At 49.4% G+C, this 13,840-nt stretch overlaps 7 protein-coding genes across 7 annotated transcripts; 4 read left to right on the top strand and 3 right to left on the bottom strand.

The window, feature by feature from the left end:
- Positions 1–866: 866 nt before the first annotated feature.
- N7509_011646 (CENP-X/MHF2 family protein) lies at positions 867–2,852 on the top strand (the record flags this gene model as incomplete). The annotated part of the gene is made up of 5 exons (XM_056636283.1): positions 867–890; positions 1,016–1,476; positions 1,533–1,591; positions 2,326–2,729; positions 2,805–2,852. The coding sequence occupies 5 exons, from the start codon at positions 867–869 to the stop codon at positions 2,850–2,852; spliced, it is 996 nt and encodes a 331-aa protein (XP_056482313.1).
- A 151-nt stretch (positions 2,853–3,003) lies between these two features.
- Positions 3,004–3,477, bottom strand: N7509_011645 (uncharacterized protein; the record flags this gene model as incomplete). The annotated part of the gene is made up of 1 exon (XM_056636282.1): positions 3,004–3,477. One exon carries the CDS (start codon positions 3,475–3,477, stop codon positions 3,004–3,006), a length of 474 nt encoding a protein of 157 aa, XP_056482312.1.
- Positions 3,478–4,185: 708 nt separating this feature from the next.
- N7509_011644 (MIND complex subunit MTW1) lies at positions 4,186–5,339 on the top strand (the record flags this gene model as incomplete). The annotated part of the gene is made up of 3 exons (XM_056636281.1): positions 4,186–4,239; positions 4,338–4,709; positions 4,797–5,339. The coding sequence occupies 3 exons, from the start codon at positions 4,186–4,188 to the stop codon at positions 5,337–5,339; spliced, it is 969 nt and encodes a 322-aa protein (XP_056482311.1).
- A 71-nt stretch (positions 5,340–5,410) lies between these two features.
- N7509_011643 (dihydroorotase) lies at positions 5,411–6,646 on the bottom strand (the record flags this gene model as incomplete). Its single annotated transcript, XM_056636280.1, has 3 exons — positions 5,411–6,343; positions 6,441–6,520; positions 6,592–6,646. The coding sequence occupies 3 exons, from the start codon at positions 6,644–6,646 to the stop codon at positions 5,411–5,413; spliced, it is 1,068 nt and encodes a 355-aa protein (XP_056482310.1).
- A 1,355-nt stretch (positions 6,647–8,001) lies between these two features.
- N7509_011642 (uncharacterized protein) lies at positions 8,002–8,776 on the top strand (the record flags this gene model as incomplete). The annotated part of the gene is made up of 2 exons (XM_056636279.1): positions 8,002–8,319; positions 8,438–8,776. The coding sequence occupies 2 exons, from the start codon at positions 8,002–8,004 to the stop codon at positions 8,774–8,776; spliced, it is 657 nt and encodes a 218-aa protein (XP_056482309.1).
- Positions 8,777–9,541: 765 nt separating this feature from the next.
- On the top strand, positions 9,542–11,053 carry N7509_011641 (uncharacterized protein; the record flags this gene model as incomplete). Its single annotated transcript, XM_056636278.1, has 1 exon — positions 9,542–11,053. One exon carries the CDS (start codon positions 9,542–9,544, stop codon positions 11,051–11,053), a length of 1,512 nt encoding a protein of 503 aa, XP_056482308.1.
- Positions 11,054–11,619: 566 nt separating this feature from the next.
- Positions 11,620–13,386, bottom strand: N7509_011640 (FAD-binding oxidoreductase; the record flags this gene model as incomplete). Its single annotated transcript, XM_056636277.1, has 1 exon — positions 11,620–13,386. The coding sequence occupies one exon, from the start codon at positions 13,384–13,386 to the stop codon at positions 11,620–11,622; it is 1,767 nt and encodes a 588-aa protein (XP_056482307.1).
- Between the last annotated feature and the right edge of the window lie 454 nt (positions 13,387–13,840).

The raw sequence follows: 13,840 nt of genomic DNA, 5'->3' as shown, positions 1-13,840 counted from the left end.
ACTTTTGCGGAAGCTACTAGTGTGTGACTTGATTTGAATAATGCATTTAACATGCTCTTCGCTCAGGTAAGAAGTTTCCTTTTCTGTTAAAACATTCTCTCAGACACAATCTTCAGCAGACCTGAAGTATTCAAAGTATTAATGTCTCAGATTTCAACCATGAAGTCATCGTGATGTGACCAACCAGACTATGCTGAATATCTGGAACTAAAAGGAATGACTGGTCTCTCACATGGCTTGAAAAGGGTTATGGCAACTCAAGAAATAATAAAACTCACAAATGAAGAAACTAAAGATGAAAATGAATTTTCCCATCAAGTAATCCTTTTTTTCGCGAGCAATCGAATTATCTGAGCCAGCAGGCGTGGGCAATATTCTGGAACGTGACAATCACCAAAATTGGAATTAGACGAACTCAGTCTTGGATGTTTCTGAAACAACAGGTTGAATAGTATTTTAGGATTCTATATTAAAGACAAAACCTCTCCGTACTAGGGGATCTGATCTGATAGAACTGACTGGTGGTTGACCCTATAGAAAGACCGATTTTTGAGGCTCCCCTGAGTGGAGTCAACTCCGAACAACCAAGAGGAATTTCCAACAAGCGAAAAACCCACGGTGCCTGAAAGAGCACATAATTGAGTCTTCACGACTTGCTGATCAAACATTCAGGGTGGATTTGACAATCCTTTGGTCTCGGCTTGATGTGAACAAACCCATATGATATTGACCAGCCAAGGGTATAAAGGCCTCACATTTAACTCCTGCCAAATAATATTCAAAACACTTTGAGCGCAACAAAGCATAGCAGCACAGAAATCTTCTTCTGCAACCGAAATTTTTCATATTTTATCTTTCAAATCAAAATGAAGTTCTCTCTTCCCATCGCCGTGGCCACGCTGGCCTCCGTCTCTGCTGCCGCCGGGACTCCTGCGCCATCTGGTCTTCCTCCATCCCTCAGGCCTGCCAGGAGATCCCTCAGGCAATTTGCTTGAAGCCTAACCGGCTACTAAAGAAATTCCACGAGGATGTTTGCGAGAAGGGCAAATGCAGTGCCACCATCAACGAGCACAGCGAATACCTCGTCAACGACGTCTTCCCCAAGATCATCTCTGACCTGGACGAGAAGCTGGAGATATCCGCTGGCAAAAAGCAGCTTTTCAGCCAAATTCACACTCAGGCTGCCGCTGCAGTCAAGAAGAGCTGCAATTCCCAGGGCGAGAAGCCTCTGTGCAATTCCCAGGGCGAGAAGCCTCTGTGCGATGACCCCCAAGGTCTCTTCGAATGGGGCTCTTGCGCTCTCAAGGCTTCTACCCCTATCTACCAGAAGCATATGAAAGAGCTGGCTAGTGCCTCTCAGCTCTCTGAGGCTCAGTGCCAGAAGCTCAAGGCTTTGGAAAATTATGATTCTGTCTGGAATAAGACCATTCCTGGTTATATTGAGACTTTGCCCAGAAATGCGAGAGCAAGAACTAGGTATTCATTGGGTCGATGGAAGATCGAATTCAACTTTTTGCTAATCCGTGCATTAGGTTCGATATAAATCTGGATGCTAGATCTGCAATATTGGACAACGCCACCATTGGACCTGGTCAGTTTAATGGACATGCGAATTGAGCTTGGAATTATAGTCGTAGGGGATATACGAGTAGATAGGATGCAGATATCTAGATGAATAAATATTATGCTGCCATCTACCCTGGAGGTATGGCAAATTTTTGTGATATACTAAGCCGAACACTGTCATCGAGTTATCAGTGATGTGTATAAAATATCCTTCTAGGTAGTAATAAAATAATATTACCTTTTAATTCAAAAAATCTACATCATGCATAGCTTATAAATGAGGGAATGGTTCGTGATTAGAGTTATGTTGATCGACGAGGGCAATGGACCAACAAACCAATCTCGATGACCTTAATGTTGGCATATTTGACGCCAATATATTGCTATATAAATGATGCTTTTCATCTCCAAATCTTCCCTGAACTGCTCTGCTCTGTTTTGACTTGCACTATACTTCCAAGAGTGGGTCACCTGACAGCGCGCGTCCCCGCGACTGCTCGAGATCAAGTCACTCTACTCCGCACTGCCTTCACCATCCTCCCATTTCCATCTCTACGATTGAATCGGATCTTGTCTGATTCCCCAATCCAAGAAAATGACAGGCGAACCCCCCCGCGCAGAAGAAACGCCGACTCCCCTTCAAACCACCGAGTCGCGCACCCAGCGCGGGGCCATCAACAACCGCGTCCAAGCCCAAACCCAAGCCCAAGACCAAAACCAGCAAAGCCACCAAGCCCTCTGCAAAATCCTCCTCTACAGCATCCTCATCCAAAACACCCGCTCAATCCAAATCCACCGCAAAGCGCCAACGCGCCCAGTCCCGCCCCGAATCAGTCGCCTCCGACTCAGACTCCGGCTCGGAATCATCTGTCCACAGTCGCGAACGTTCCGTCTCCCAGGAACCGGACTTTATACTCGCAGAAATTATCGAGAATAATCCGACCGAGGACGTGGCGTCCAGTGATCCGACCATACCGCCTAAGCTACTTACACGATTACTGCATCAGCATTTCAGTAATGAGAAGACGAAGGTTGCCAAGGACGCGAATTCGATCGTGGCGAAATATGTGGATGTCTTTGTGCGAGAGGCTATTGCGCGTGCGGCATATGAAAGGGCCGAGACGAATAATGGGGGCAGAGGGGCCGGTGATGGGTTTTTGGAGGTCGGTTTTATTTCTCCCTGCACTCGACGGGTCGGGCGTTTATCTGTATCCTGATGATGCTAACCAAACATACAGGTAGAGGACTTGGAAAAAATGGCGCCGCAACTTACAATGGACTTTTGATGATGGGTTACTGGGAATACGGCGTTCGGGAGGTTCTTGTTTGAGATACCAAAGCACACATACACAAAGCATTCTGGAAATATCACTTCTAATTCCATTTCCACTTCCACTTTCGTTTTTGGACCTCCATTACTGTCCGCCTAGCTCCTTGCTAGATGTATATGACTTTCAGCATGGTGATATCCCGTGGGTTCCGATATGCCGGGGGTTTCCCTGAAGTATGATCTTCGATGAAAGGCGGGAGAGCCTCGAACCCATTCGCATTATGCAGCATCCCGACATCGTGATTGACTCGTCGTGAAACAACCGAGTTCGCCATATATCCCGTCTTTTTCTTGCTGAAATGAGCGACTACAACGGGGAGCTGGTTATGTTCCGGGAGATGGCCCAGCATGACATTGTAGTCTGCGTTGGCGATATCAAAGACGAGGAATGATCGCGTTCTCCAATTCTGGACGGCAAGGAGTCTCGTTTGGGATAAGGGAACTGGCTCTTTTGTGAGTTGATTTTTCATCAAGACGCGAAGGGCCGGTGAGATGAGGTCATGAGGGGATTCTCGCGCTTTGGATAGGTAGGCGCTTCGCTGGGAGACTATCACCAGGACTCGATGGCGAGGTTGTACCATCTTGACCTATTGATGGATGAGTACTTGGATTCCTGGAATTTGTAAACGGAGTATCCTTACGGAAGCCGATTCTGGAGGAATTCAATATCAATACCTATCCAAACAGGATCCAGGGATGTCTTGGAGGTAGTAGTATTTAGGAGTACTAGTGGTAAAGTAATAACAATACCCATGGATTGTGGCATCCACTCCTACTACTATATACCCTCGCTGGGGGCAGCTTGAAGCCGGTCGCCATGGCACAATTCTTGGGACCTGTAGTCTTCAAAACTGGGAATTTGGACAGAATTGAAATTTCTACACCGATTAAACAAGTTGTCATCCATTGCTACCAATTCCTCTCGGTATGGTGTAGCGTGGCCGAGTCGGTCCAAGTGGTGATTTGTACGACCATCAGGCAGCCAGGTTCGAGTCAACATACAAACGAGCGGAGAGGATGACCTTGCAAGTTTTAAACCGAGACCATCAACCACTGGTACAGATCGAAGCACGGTCGTGGCAGGTATTTCTAAGTGCAAGAGGAATGTTTTGAAGTGGAAGTGCAACAACAACAGCAACGCAACTCCCGAGGCGGTCTGGGCTGTTTGTCCCCGCCGTCTTTTTCCTCCGCAACGCGCGCGCGTGTCCCAGTTTCACGTTCACGTTCAAGCTCACCTTCACCTTCACACTCACCTTCACAAAGGCCAGTCAGGGCCTCTTTCTTCCGCAATGAACGATGCGGCGACCTCTTTGCTCACTGAGCATTTCAGCTACACCCCCTTGGTGAGTGGTCCCCCCCCTCCGCCGCGGACTGGCGCATCTATGCGCAGGGTGACCCACCCCCCTTCGAGTGAAAATGGCACACTAACTAGTTTCTCCAGTCTCTCATAGACGATATTATCAACTCAATCAACAATCTGATTTACCAGGCGATCTCCAGTCTCGAATCGGGTCTCATTGACACTCCTCCAGAGCGGCTGGGGTTTGCCCACGACCGTAACGGGACGGTCATTCATGAGACCGACGAGGATGGAAACATCCTCTACCCGGAAGCCAAACTTGAGATCGAGAATGGGTTGCACCAGTTGGAGACGCTTCTTGAAGCCAATGTCGACAAGGCATTTGATAAGCTTGAGATCTACGTGCTGAGAAACATCTTCACCGTCCCCGAGGACCTGCTCTCGTGGGTGAAGCTCAAACATTACGAGGTATGCGACAATGAGTTGGGAACGGTGAATTCCCTCGGAAACCTGGTCTGACTGACACTGAAACTCTGGATTGTAGGGTCTCTCCTTCGACAACTCACCGGACGCTCCCACCCCGAAACTATCCAAGCGCAGCGCAAGAAACTCCTCGAAACGAAGAAACTCAACCGGGCCTTGCAAGACGAATGTGCGCGAAATGACGCTGTCATCTCCCAGCTGAAATCAATAGTTTCCACTGTCGATGGCTCCAAGACCGATAGCGGCGAAACAGCCAAGGAATCCAACCAGCTCGATCTATCTTTCCTGACAGCCAGCCCGGCAGCACGCCAGCTCCGCGTGGGCGTTGATGCTGGATCGAAGGCGAAGTATGCCCCGCTTACAACCAACACCGCTTTCATTTTGTCCCAACTCCCTGCGTTGCAGTCGACACTCACCCAGCTTCGACCGAAGCTGGCTGCCTTGCCAGGTTCTCTCAAGCCAATGGAGACCAGGACAATGCACGACGAACGAAAGGAATACATTGAAAGCCGAATCAGACTGCACCTTGAACGAGCTGGGCAGCTGGCTATCAGTGATGATGGAGGACCTGTTGTCGCAGGTCGCCGAATTGATATCTCCGAAGCCCATGCCCTCGAAAATGTCGCGAGCATGCTGGCACGGGACAACAAATCTGCATAGAAGAATGGTTCTTATTAAGGACTTCGAATTCTTTTTATATATCTTCTTCTATTCTGCAATGAGGCTATTCTCTACGACCAGGTCACAGTCCATGTGTCCTGGGTCTTGCGGAAGGGGACAACGTCGATCTTATCCGACTTGAGGATATCCCGGATCTTCTCACCCTTCTTCTCGATAGTGATGAACTCCTTGGTCTCCTCTCCAATGTCATAGAAGGCGCGACCGAACTTGCTCATGAATCCCTCCACAATCTCCTGGGTGATATCCTCGTCCTTGAGAACACCGTTCTCAATGGCCTGCTCGAAGGAATCGAGCACGACCTGGGTAGTATAGGGCTGAGTGAAGACACCGGCAGCAATCTTCTCACCGCCACGCTTGGAGGCAGCAGGGTGCGGGGCGCTATCGGAACCGAAGAAGAACTTGGGGTTGCCCGAGGCCGCGGCCCGAAGAAGGGCGTCCCGATCGGCGGGGGTCTTCGCGACGGGCTTGCAGAAGCAGAATGGATCACCGGCCCACGAATCGATGATGATGGAAAGGTGGTGAGCGGTAATGGAACCGGCAACGGTAGGACCGCACTTCTTGACCGCCTCGACGGCAGCAGCAGTGGTGCAGTGCTCCAGGATAATGCGGAGCTTGGGGAACTTTTCGTGCAGCTCGAACAGCTTGGGGAGGAAGCGCTCCTCGGCCGATAGCACTGTCACGTCACCCTGGGAGGGAACCTCACCGTGCAGATTGAGGATCATGTTCTGACGCTCCATCTCCGCGAAGACGGGGTAGAAGGCAGTATAGTCGACGACGCCGGAGCTCGAGTTGGTGGTCACGCCGGCTGGGTAGCTCTTGACACCGGTGATACCGCGCTTCTTGGCCTCGATGATGGTCTCGGGGGTTATGGTCTCGTGCAGGTACAACGACATGAGGTAGTTGACATTGGGTTCGAGGGCCTGGAGGCGCTTTTGGTAATCCAGAGCGCGGTCGACGGTCGTGATGGGCGGGACCAGGTTAGGCTATACAAGTCGTATATAATTTAGAGGCAATCCAGTCCAATCAAACCAAATTCACATCAATCACCCAGTGTTATTGAGATTCAAGAAGATATCTTACCATCACGAAGACGGTGTTCACACCACCCTGACGGATGGTGGGCGTCACCAACTCCATCATCGGTCCATCGCGCAGGTGAACTGTCGAGAGCAGTCCGAGTCAGTTCACAATGGCATCTTTCTAGGAGAGGTCCCTTAGTGGGGGCACATACCATGGAAATCAGCCGAGGCCGGGATCTTAACTCCCTGCAGGTGAGACAGGGGCATTGTGAGGAGAGTAATGGAAGTCAATTGGATCTGGGGGGAGAAACAGAAAAAAGTCGCGGGGGGGGGGGGCGCCACTTCGTCTTTCGCCCCGCCATTTTGGCTTGTTCTGCCGGGCGGTGTGAAGTATACAACCCACAGAGAAGTATAACTATAGTTACTCGTATAACTACAAGTATATACTTCCATTGTTTACAACACATCACATTTGGTTTGTTACAGCCGCTGAGAGTATCTAGATGAAACCATTCAAGTTCCATTTAAACTCGAAACCTTGAAATACTAGTAGACATCTTTATTCAGAACGAACTATTATGATCCGGGGCAATCGGGTAAACATCCACTTGGCCAGACCCTCCTCAGGAACCATTTAGTTACTCTAAACACGAACATGCAGTCAATTGAAAACTTGAATGACGAGTGACCAAAATTATGAAATAGACTTGGCAAAATATGCTTGACAATATTTATCCCCCACTTACCACCACCAAAGTTCAGACACTTGCCCTGATTCTAAGCCCGAGCGAGCGCCACTGGTCACAGATCATCCTCGGCGCTTAGCCTCGCCCTATCACAGTTCCTCCTCCACCCCCAACCTCAAAAAGAAGAGAACTCCAGGAACACAAATCAGAAGCCACCATCGACCCCCTCGAGTGATGATCGCCAGTCACCTGTTGCAACTTCTCCCCAATTTCCAAAATTAGCACCCAGCTAACCGCCCACCCTCCCCCTTGCCAAGCCTGCAGGCTCACGCCCGGACGATATGCTTCACCCAGACCCCTTCTCAATACACAAAACACAAAACACTGCTGCTGCAAGCCCATGTTTGCGGTGCGACCTTTCAGGTCCTGAGAATTTTAAACTTCTACAATCAGACCAATTAGGATCCCGCATATCTTATCCTACTCATCTGCCGTGGCTGATGTCGTGATGAGGACCTCCTATCCCCAGCGCTGGATACGCGCCCTCGCGAGAAACGCATTGTGATGGCAACGCGCTCGCTAAAACTGTCCGTGACGAACGGCGACTCGATTCGCGGGGTGGATCAATTTATCCTACATATTCGGCCTTGTGTCCCCTCTTGATGTTTTGTCTGGAACTAGGGGGGCTTCTATTTCGATTATCTCGTCCACCATTCTTTCTTTCTTTTTTTGCAACTGCCCTGTCTCTGTCTGTCTTTCTGAACCCCCGGCTAGGGTCCCCCCTTCTTTATTACATTTTACAAACAACATTGGGATTGCTATTATACTTTTCCCAGCCTTGCCGGCAAGGTATCGAGTTAATATCTCTTCTATACTCCAACCGTGACATCGGTATCCCCCGTTCTCTCTCTATCTGCACCTTCGAATATCGTCGCCATGAGCTCAAATTCCTCGACAGCGGGCTCCCACCCTTACTCCACAGATATGGAGGAATCTACCTTCCTCAAACGCAACCGTTTGATACACTGGGCTCGCTTTGGTCTCTCTGTCTTGATTACTATCGCGGCTATCGCTGCCGTTGCCTGTGAGGCGGTCCCTCTACGCCATTACAATGACACTTCTAAGTGGTCGAGTGATGATCTGCCCCTGTGGCCCGTGAACTTTGACTTGCGTCCCACCATTGCAGCGCTAGCCTGCGGCTGTGTGATTACAGCTCTGAATTTGGTCTATGTGGTCGCTGCCCTTCTTCCTTCTGTAAGTACTAGTGCAACTTTATCATAATATCGAGTAACTACACAGAAAGCTAACACTGCGTACAGCCCCATTCCCGAATCAAGCTGCTCAACTCTTACTCAACCCTGTCGGCCATTAGCGGGTTCATCGCCGCCCTTGTCGGCATCATCTTCATCATCTACCGCCCTCCTCCTCAAACTACCCATCTGGCTTTACCGAGAATGAAACCTTGTACAGCTGGACCTGCAAGTGGAAGAATGGATCTGGCGGACAGACTATTCCAATCGACTTTTCGCGGGATTGTCACGACACTCGCGCTGGATTCGCACTTCTTTGCTTGACCCTGGGGCTGGAAATCCTCATGGGTATCGCTGCCGCCGTAGGCTCTCTGTCCCAGCGGGGTGTCTCACGGCGTAGGGAAGAGCAGTTTCAGCTTGAGAAATTGGAGATTGCTACCAAGCAGGCCTATCGGGGTTAAATGATGTTAATACTATGAGCACCGCGAACTAGGTGTCGCAAGCTCGATCTGAAATGTGAAATACAAGTGCTGTATGTAGGCATCGGCGTGTATTGATGACTTGGACGATGATGGACGATGATGGACGATGGCTAGTGGTGTGATGGGTTTTCTCGAGACGATCCATGCTGGACATAGATTGAAGCACACAGATATGGCTTAGGCCAGTAGCTCTCAGATGAATGTATATACGACGGAGTGTCTTCAAACTCTGGTTAATTTCATAATTGAGAAGTTCCTGGAGTGACAAGATGCCTGAGTGAGAATTTGAACTTCGGAAGTAGTTCAGTGAGCCATATGATCAAGCGTCCTCTAACTACAGAGATTTTAGATCTCATGCAAGGCAATTTAGCAAGAATAAAATAAAATAAAATCATCGATCTCATGTACCCAGAAAGAAGGCCCCGCGATCCCCGTAGCGTATCAGCGTAGCCGGCTGAACTTCGGGCCAATCCTCCTGCGGGGAAAAGCTTTCAGGGTGCTGCGACTTCTACTCCATTCGGCAGGTGAGCCCACTTCCTGCAGAGACTCTATGCAACTATGGTGACCAACCCGCGGAAATTCGGACCGACACTCCTTGCTCAGGTTCAAGTTGTCTTATAGTTGCCCGGTTGTGTGTCGGTGCGTGATCTTAAAAAGCCGTTCGCCCAACTTGCTCAAAAACCTACAATTATTGATCACAAAATCAACACTCGCTTCCACAGTCTTTGACAGAAACCAATAACAATGGCTATTTCGGTAGACAGCCGCTTTGAATGGAAGCTGACCCAGCCCGGGCGATGGGAACGAGATATTGACGAGGCGGAAGAATTCTACGCCTCGTTGGCAAAAGCCTATGAAGGAACAGGAAGAGTCTTCTTTGCTATGACCGGGTTCATTTCATTTTCCGTTACGGTTGAGCCAGGCACTCACTTCCTCGACACGGAGAAAAGAGTTGAGCAGGCGCTGAAAAATGCCTGGATTCGTCTGCGGTTTGACCACCCGACCATCGCCTCCAGGGTGCAATATGACCCGGTTCAGGAAAGGTACAAGAAGACCTACCAGACCTTCACTGATAGCGCATCCCAGCGTCAATGGCTGGAAGATACGTTCTGCGTTGTAACAGAAAGAATGTCAGGACTTGACTGGTGTAACTCCGATCCCCCAGTCCCTGCTCTCCCGACGCTGTTCCTCGTGAAAGCCCCAGCCTCAAAGGACCAGACTTTCCGTGCTGATCTTGTCCTCCGCTCGCATCACGACATCATTGATGGCATGGGCACCTTGCTTCTCTTCAACAATTTTTTCTCTATTGCCGCCGATGCATACGAGCAAACCAATTACAAATTACCTCAATTTGGCGAGGAGTGGTCAAGCCTCAGCCCGCCTCTCAGGGTAGCAGCCGGGATACCAGCTTCCCTCTCGGCAGAGCATGAAAAACAAATGCAAGGAATCCTCAAACACAATGCCGCATTGAAAGAAGGCATTCAGATAGCAAGCCCACCATTCCAGCGTCAAAATTCTCTCCCTGGAAAGCACCAACGGGTTGCAGTAACTTTATCTGAGAATAAAACAGCGGTGCTGCTTGAAAAATGTCGCAATCTGGGACTGAGCATCACGCATGCATACCATGCCGCGATTGCGCTGGCTGTTAGGGACCTTCAGGAACGGAAAGAAAACGAGCGTATGGTACGCTACGTCAGCTACTGCCTAGTCAACGAGCGTCATCACTGCAAGCCCCCGTACAGCACATCGGCTCATCCCGCGTCAGTCTATCACTCCGGCTCCGGTCCATGTTTGGCCGTCGATCTTGTCGTCCCCGGGCTACGGAGTTCGAAAGCTACTACAACCGACGGGGAAAGCTTCCTCCCCATCGCTCAGCATATCCGCGATTACTATCTGGAAATTCGCGGCAATAGAGAATATATCAAACTCGTTCCAAGCTTTTGGGCGATGTCCATCTTCCCATATCCTGGACCTGACACACCTGCAATCCCGGCACGAAATGAGACTCCTTCGGTGTCCATTTCCAGTATGGGCGTGATAGACAAGGTCATTCGCCATAATTACGGTAGCTTCAGCGTCGACGACCCTTGGGTTACTGGCGAGGAGCTAGGAACTGGACTTGGGGTGTTCCTGGATACATGGAAAGGGAGATTGACTCTCAGTGCAGCGTATAACGATTCTTGGCATGGAAAAGAGGAGGCCTTGGATGTTTTGAATCGGTGTAATGACATCGTGTTTCGGGGACTGGGTATCTGAGAGACAACACCATTCTAGTATCGTGCCTCTTATATTCTAATCGTCACTTAAAATACTATAAGCCATTACATATGCTTCTCATTAGTTAGCTATGAAACAAAGACTATACCTATACGATTACATTGGAAATGAGGAAGTAATTCAGAGTATTATTACCAGTAAGGGCTTTAAAACAACACAAGCAAGACTGTTACATTCGTATGTGTAGTATTCCTTAGATACAAGATATACGCAGCCATAATCTGAAGCAAATACAATAGGCAATTTTGGTAAGTTATTACAGGATGAAGTCCTCCTCGAGTCCCATCCAATACTCGCTAGGCCATCTCGAGAGAGCCGCATCCGACAATTTCAAAATGCTTGCGGAATCGAGATGGACTGTGAAGTCCCCATTCTCTTCACTCACAATGATTTGCCCTACCAAACATTGTTGAAGTCACTCCCGGCTGCACCGTTGAATAAGGCAGGTCCATGCTTTATTTCACCAGTCATAACAGGAATAGAAGGGACTGGAATCGACTGAATCAGCGCTATTTCTCTTCAAGTACAATACCCTTGGGAAGGACTCACTCTTTATCTCCTCTCCATCCAACACACTTATAGCAATCAAAGATATGAGTTGGATCGTAATCATTCTTAACCTTCAATAGCCTGTCATAAAAGGAACCAAAGTAGGTTTCTTGCCATTGAGGCTCCAAATAGTGCGCCTCGTTAAGGTACGCACCACCACCTGGACTCAATTTCTTCAGGGGCTCCAACATGCCCAAGAATCCCGTCGTCGTGCGCAGATGTTCATCTTTGTCCAGTGGCTCCAACCACTCTCCAGCGTGAATAACATGCCAAATAGCATTTCGCCAGGCAGGGTGAGCAGATGATAGCTGGTCATTGTCGAGATTTGTCAAAGGTGTCTCAGAGACTATTTGTGTTCCGGTGAGATTGAGCAAGCTCCTCGACGTCGCGATCCCTTGCAGCACGCCATCGACGAGATCATCGATACTCTTATCCTCTTCAAACACATTCCAAGGAATAAGCCGCGTCGCCAAAAGGGAGAATATTCCGGCAGGCTCCGTCACTTTGGCTCTAGCGGCGGTAACAGATAGGAAATCGGCATAGCTCAAATACGAAGTATAATTATCTTGCTCAACCGCAAGATCCGTCCTGTTGCGCAAAAACGCAGCGAACGCCCCCGTAGCCGCTCGCAGTTTCGATCCATCATCCCCATAGGGAAGAACTAGACCGACAGCAAACTGCTCGGGAAAGTATTCCACCTGTCCAGTGACCAACTGCGCGGACCAATTCAACTGGCTTTGGGCGTGTGCGGTCATGATTTCTCGGAGGGCAACATTTTCAGTCGCGTTTTCGTAGTATCCTACTCCGGTGAAATTCGCAATGAAAGTGTATGTGTGGATCGGTACAGAGGGATAAACCTGAACGCGATACTTGGTGAGGACCGCGTAAGTGCCTCCTCCTCCACCACGCATGGCCCAGAACAGCTCTGGGTCGTTGCAGGCGTTGATAATCCGCACCTCACCATCCGCAGTCACCACTTCGAATTCGACTGCATTGTCCGCCATCAATCCGTACGTTGTTGTGAAAGAACCCACGCCCCCGCCTTGCGCAAAGCCGCCCGCGATTCCGACCGACTGCTCGTATCCACCGGTAATGTCCATGCCTTGAGTGTGAAAGTAACGGTATGCATCACCTGCTATGACTCCCGCACCCAACTCGCCGACATTTTGGCCATTGGAAGATGGGCAATTATGTGCTTTGAAGTTGGCATGAAAGTCCATTGTATCGAGATTGTGAGTCCAAATTGATAGAGTATCTGGGAGTGATGATCGGCCGTAGTAATCATGTCCGGTATTCTTCACACTGATGCGGATGTTATGGGCTTTGGCGAATTTAAGTGCAGTGGAAATGTGCGTTGGGTTTTTGACTTCAACATAGAAGGACGCGAGACTTCCAATCGAGCAGGTCTCGTAGAGCCTCTGTAAAGGGTCTGTCTCGAGCAACGCGCACCCGGAGTTGTGACATGTTTCCCAGTTTAGCCAGTATGTTTGGCCAAAATGTGTACCACGGGCAGTGCTGTTGCCGTAATAATCTTGAACTGCTTCACAGGCTGCCTTGTCGTAGTGTGGTGAATTTGGGTAGCAGGGTGCCGCGATCGGCGTAGTTTCGAAGAGGTTACCGTCGAGACTTGTGTTGAATTGCCTCCATTCGCTTTCGGTGGGCCAGCATTTCTGACCTGGACGACAGTCGTAGCCTGGATCTGCGGCTGAGAGCACCAGAGGAGCTAGATGCAACAAAAATGTAGACCAGATTGCCTTTCTCATCGTTGTTGAGGTCTCCATGGCTATCCGAAAAATATCAAAAGCTTTCTGATTGAAACGATCAAGAGGAACTTTGAATTGTACTCTTGTTCATTTCAATACCAGCGGCGAGCATTCTTATATAGGTATTCGAGCAGAGCCACGGGAAAGCTGAGCCCATTGTAGGTTGCTGATCATTGGGGGCGAATGCTATGTTGATCGAAACCTTGGAAAATCTATTCTTTGCGCTGGTGGTGATGGACCTGATCGGCATGGCCTCGGGTCAAAGTATGATAGATTGGGAAAGTGATCCGTGATATGAGGGATAAGCTTGCATAGGCAACCCCAATTAAGCAATTCGTGAACCCCGTGGCAATGTTAGACAACGTCGAAGCCTAAACCCATCGATATCGAAACAGTTTCCTTTCTCGGAGGCCATAGCCCTAGCCAATCAAGTAAAGATCAGCACCGGGACCTA

Source organism: Penicillium cosmopolitanum (genome assembly GCF_028827165.1).
Source record: "Penicillium cosmopolitanum strain IBT 29677 chromosome Unknown utg000011l:1.0-3548175.0:1.0-3550911.0, whole genome shotgun sequence".
Classification (NCBI taxonomy): domain Eukaryota; kingdom Fungi; phylum Ascomycota; class Eurotiomycetes; order Eurotiales; family Aspergillaceae; genus Penicillium; species Penicillium cosmopolitanum.
The sequence above is the reverse complement of the archived record's forward strand: the minus strand, read 5'-3'. Positions and strand labels throughout refer to the sequence as shown.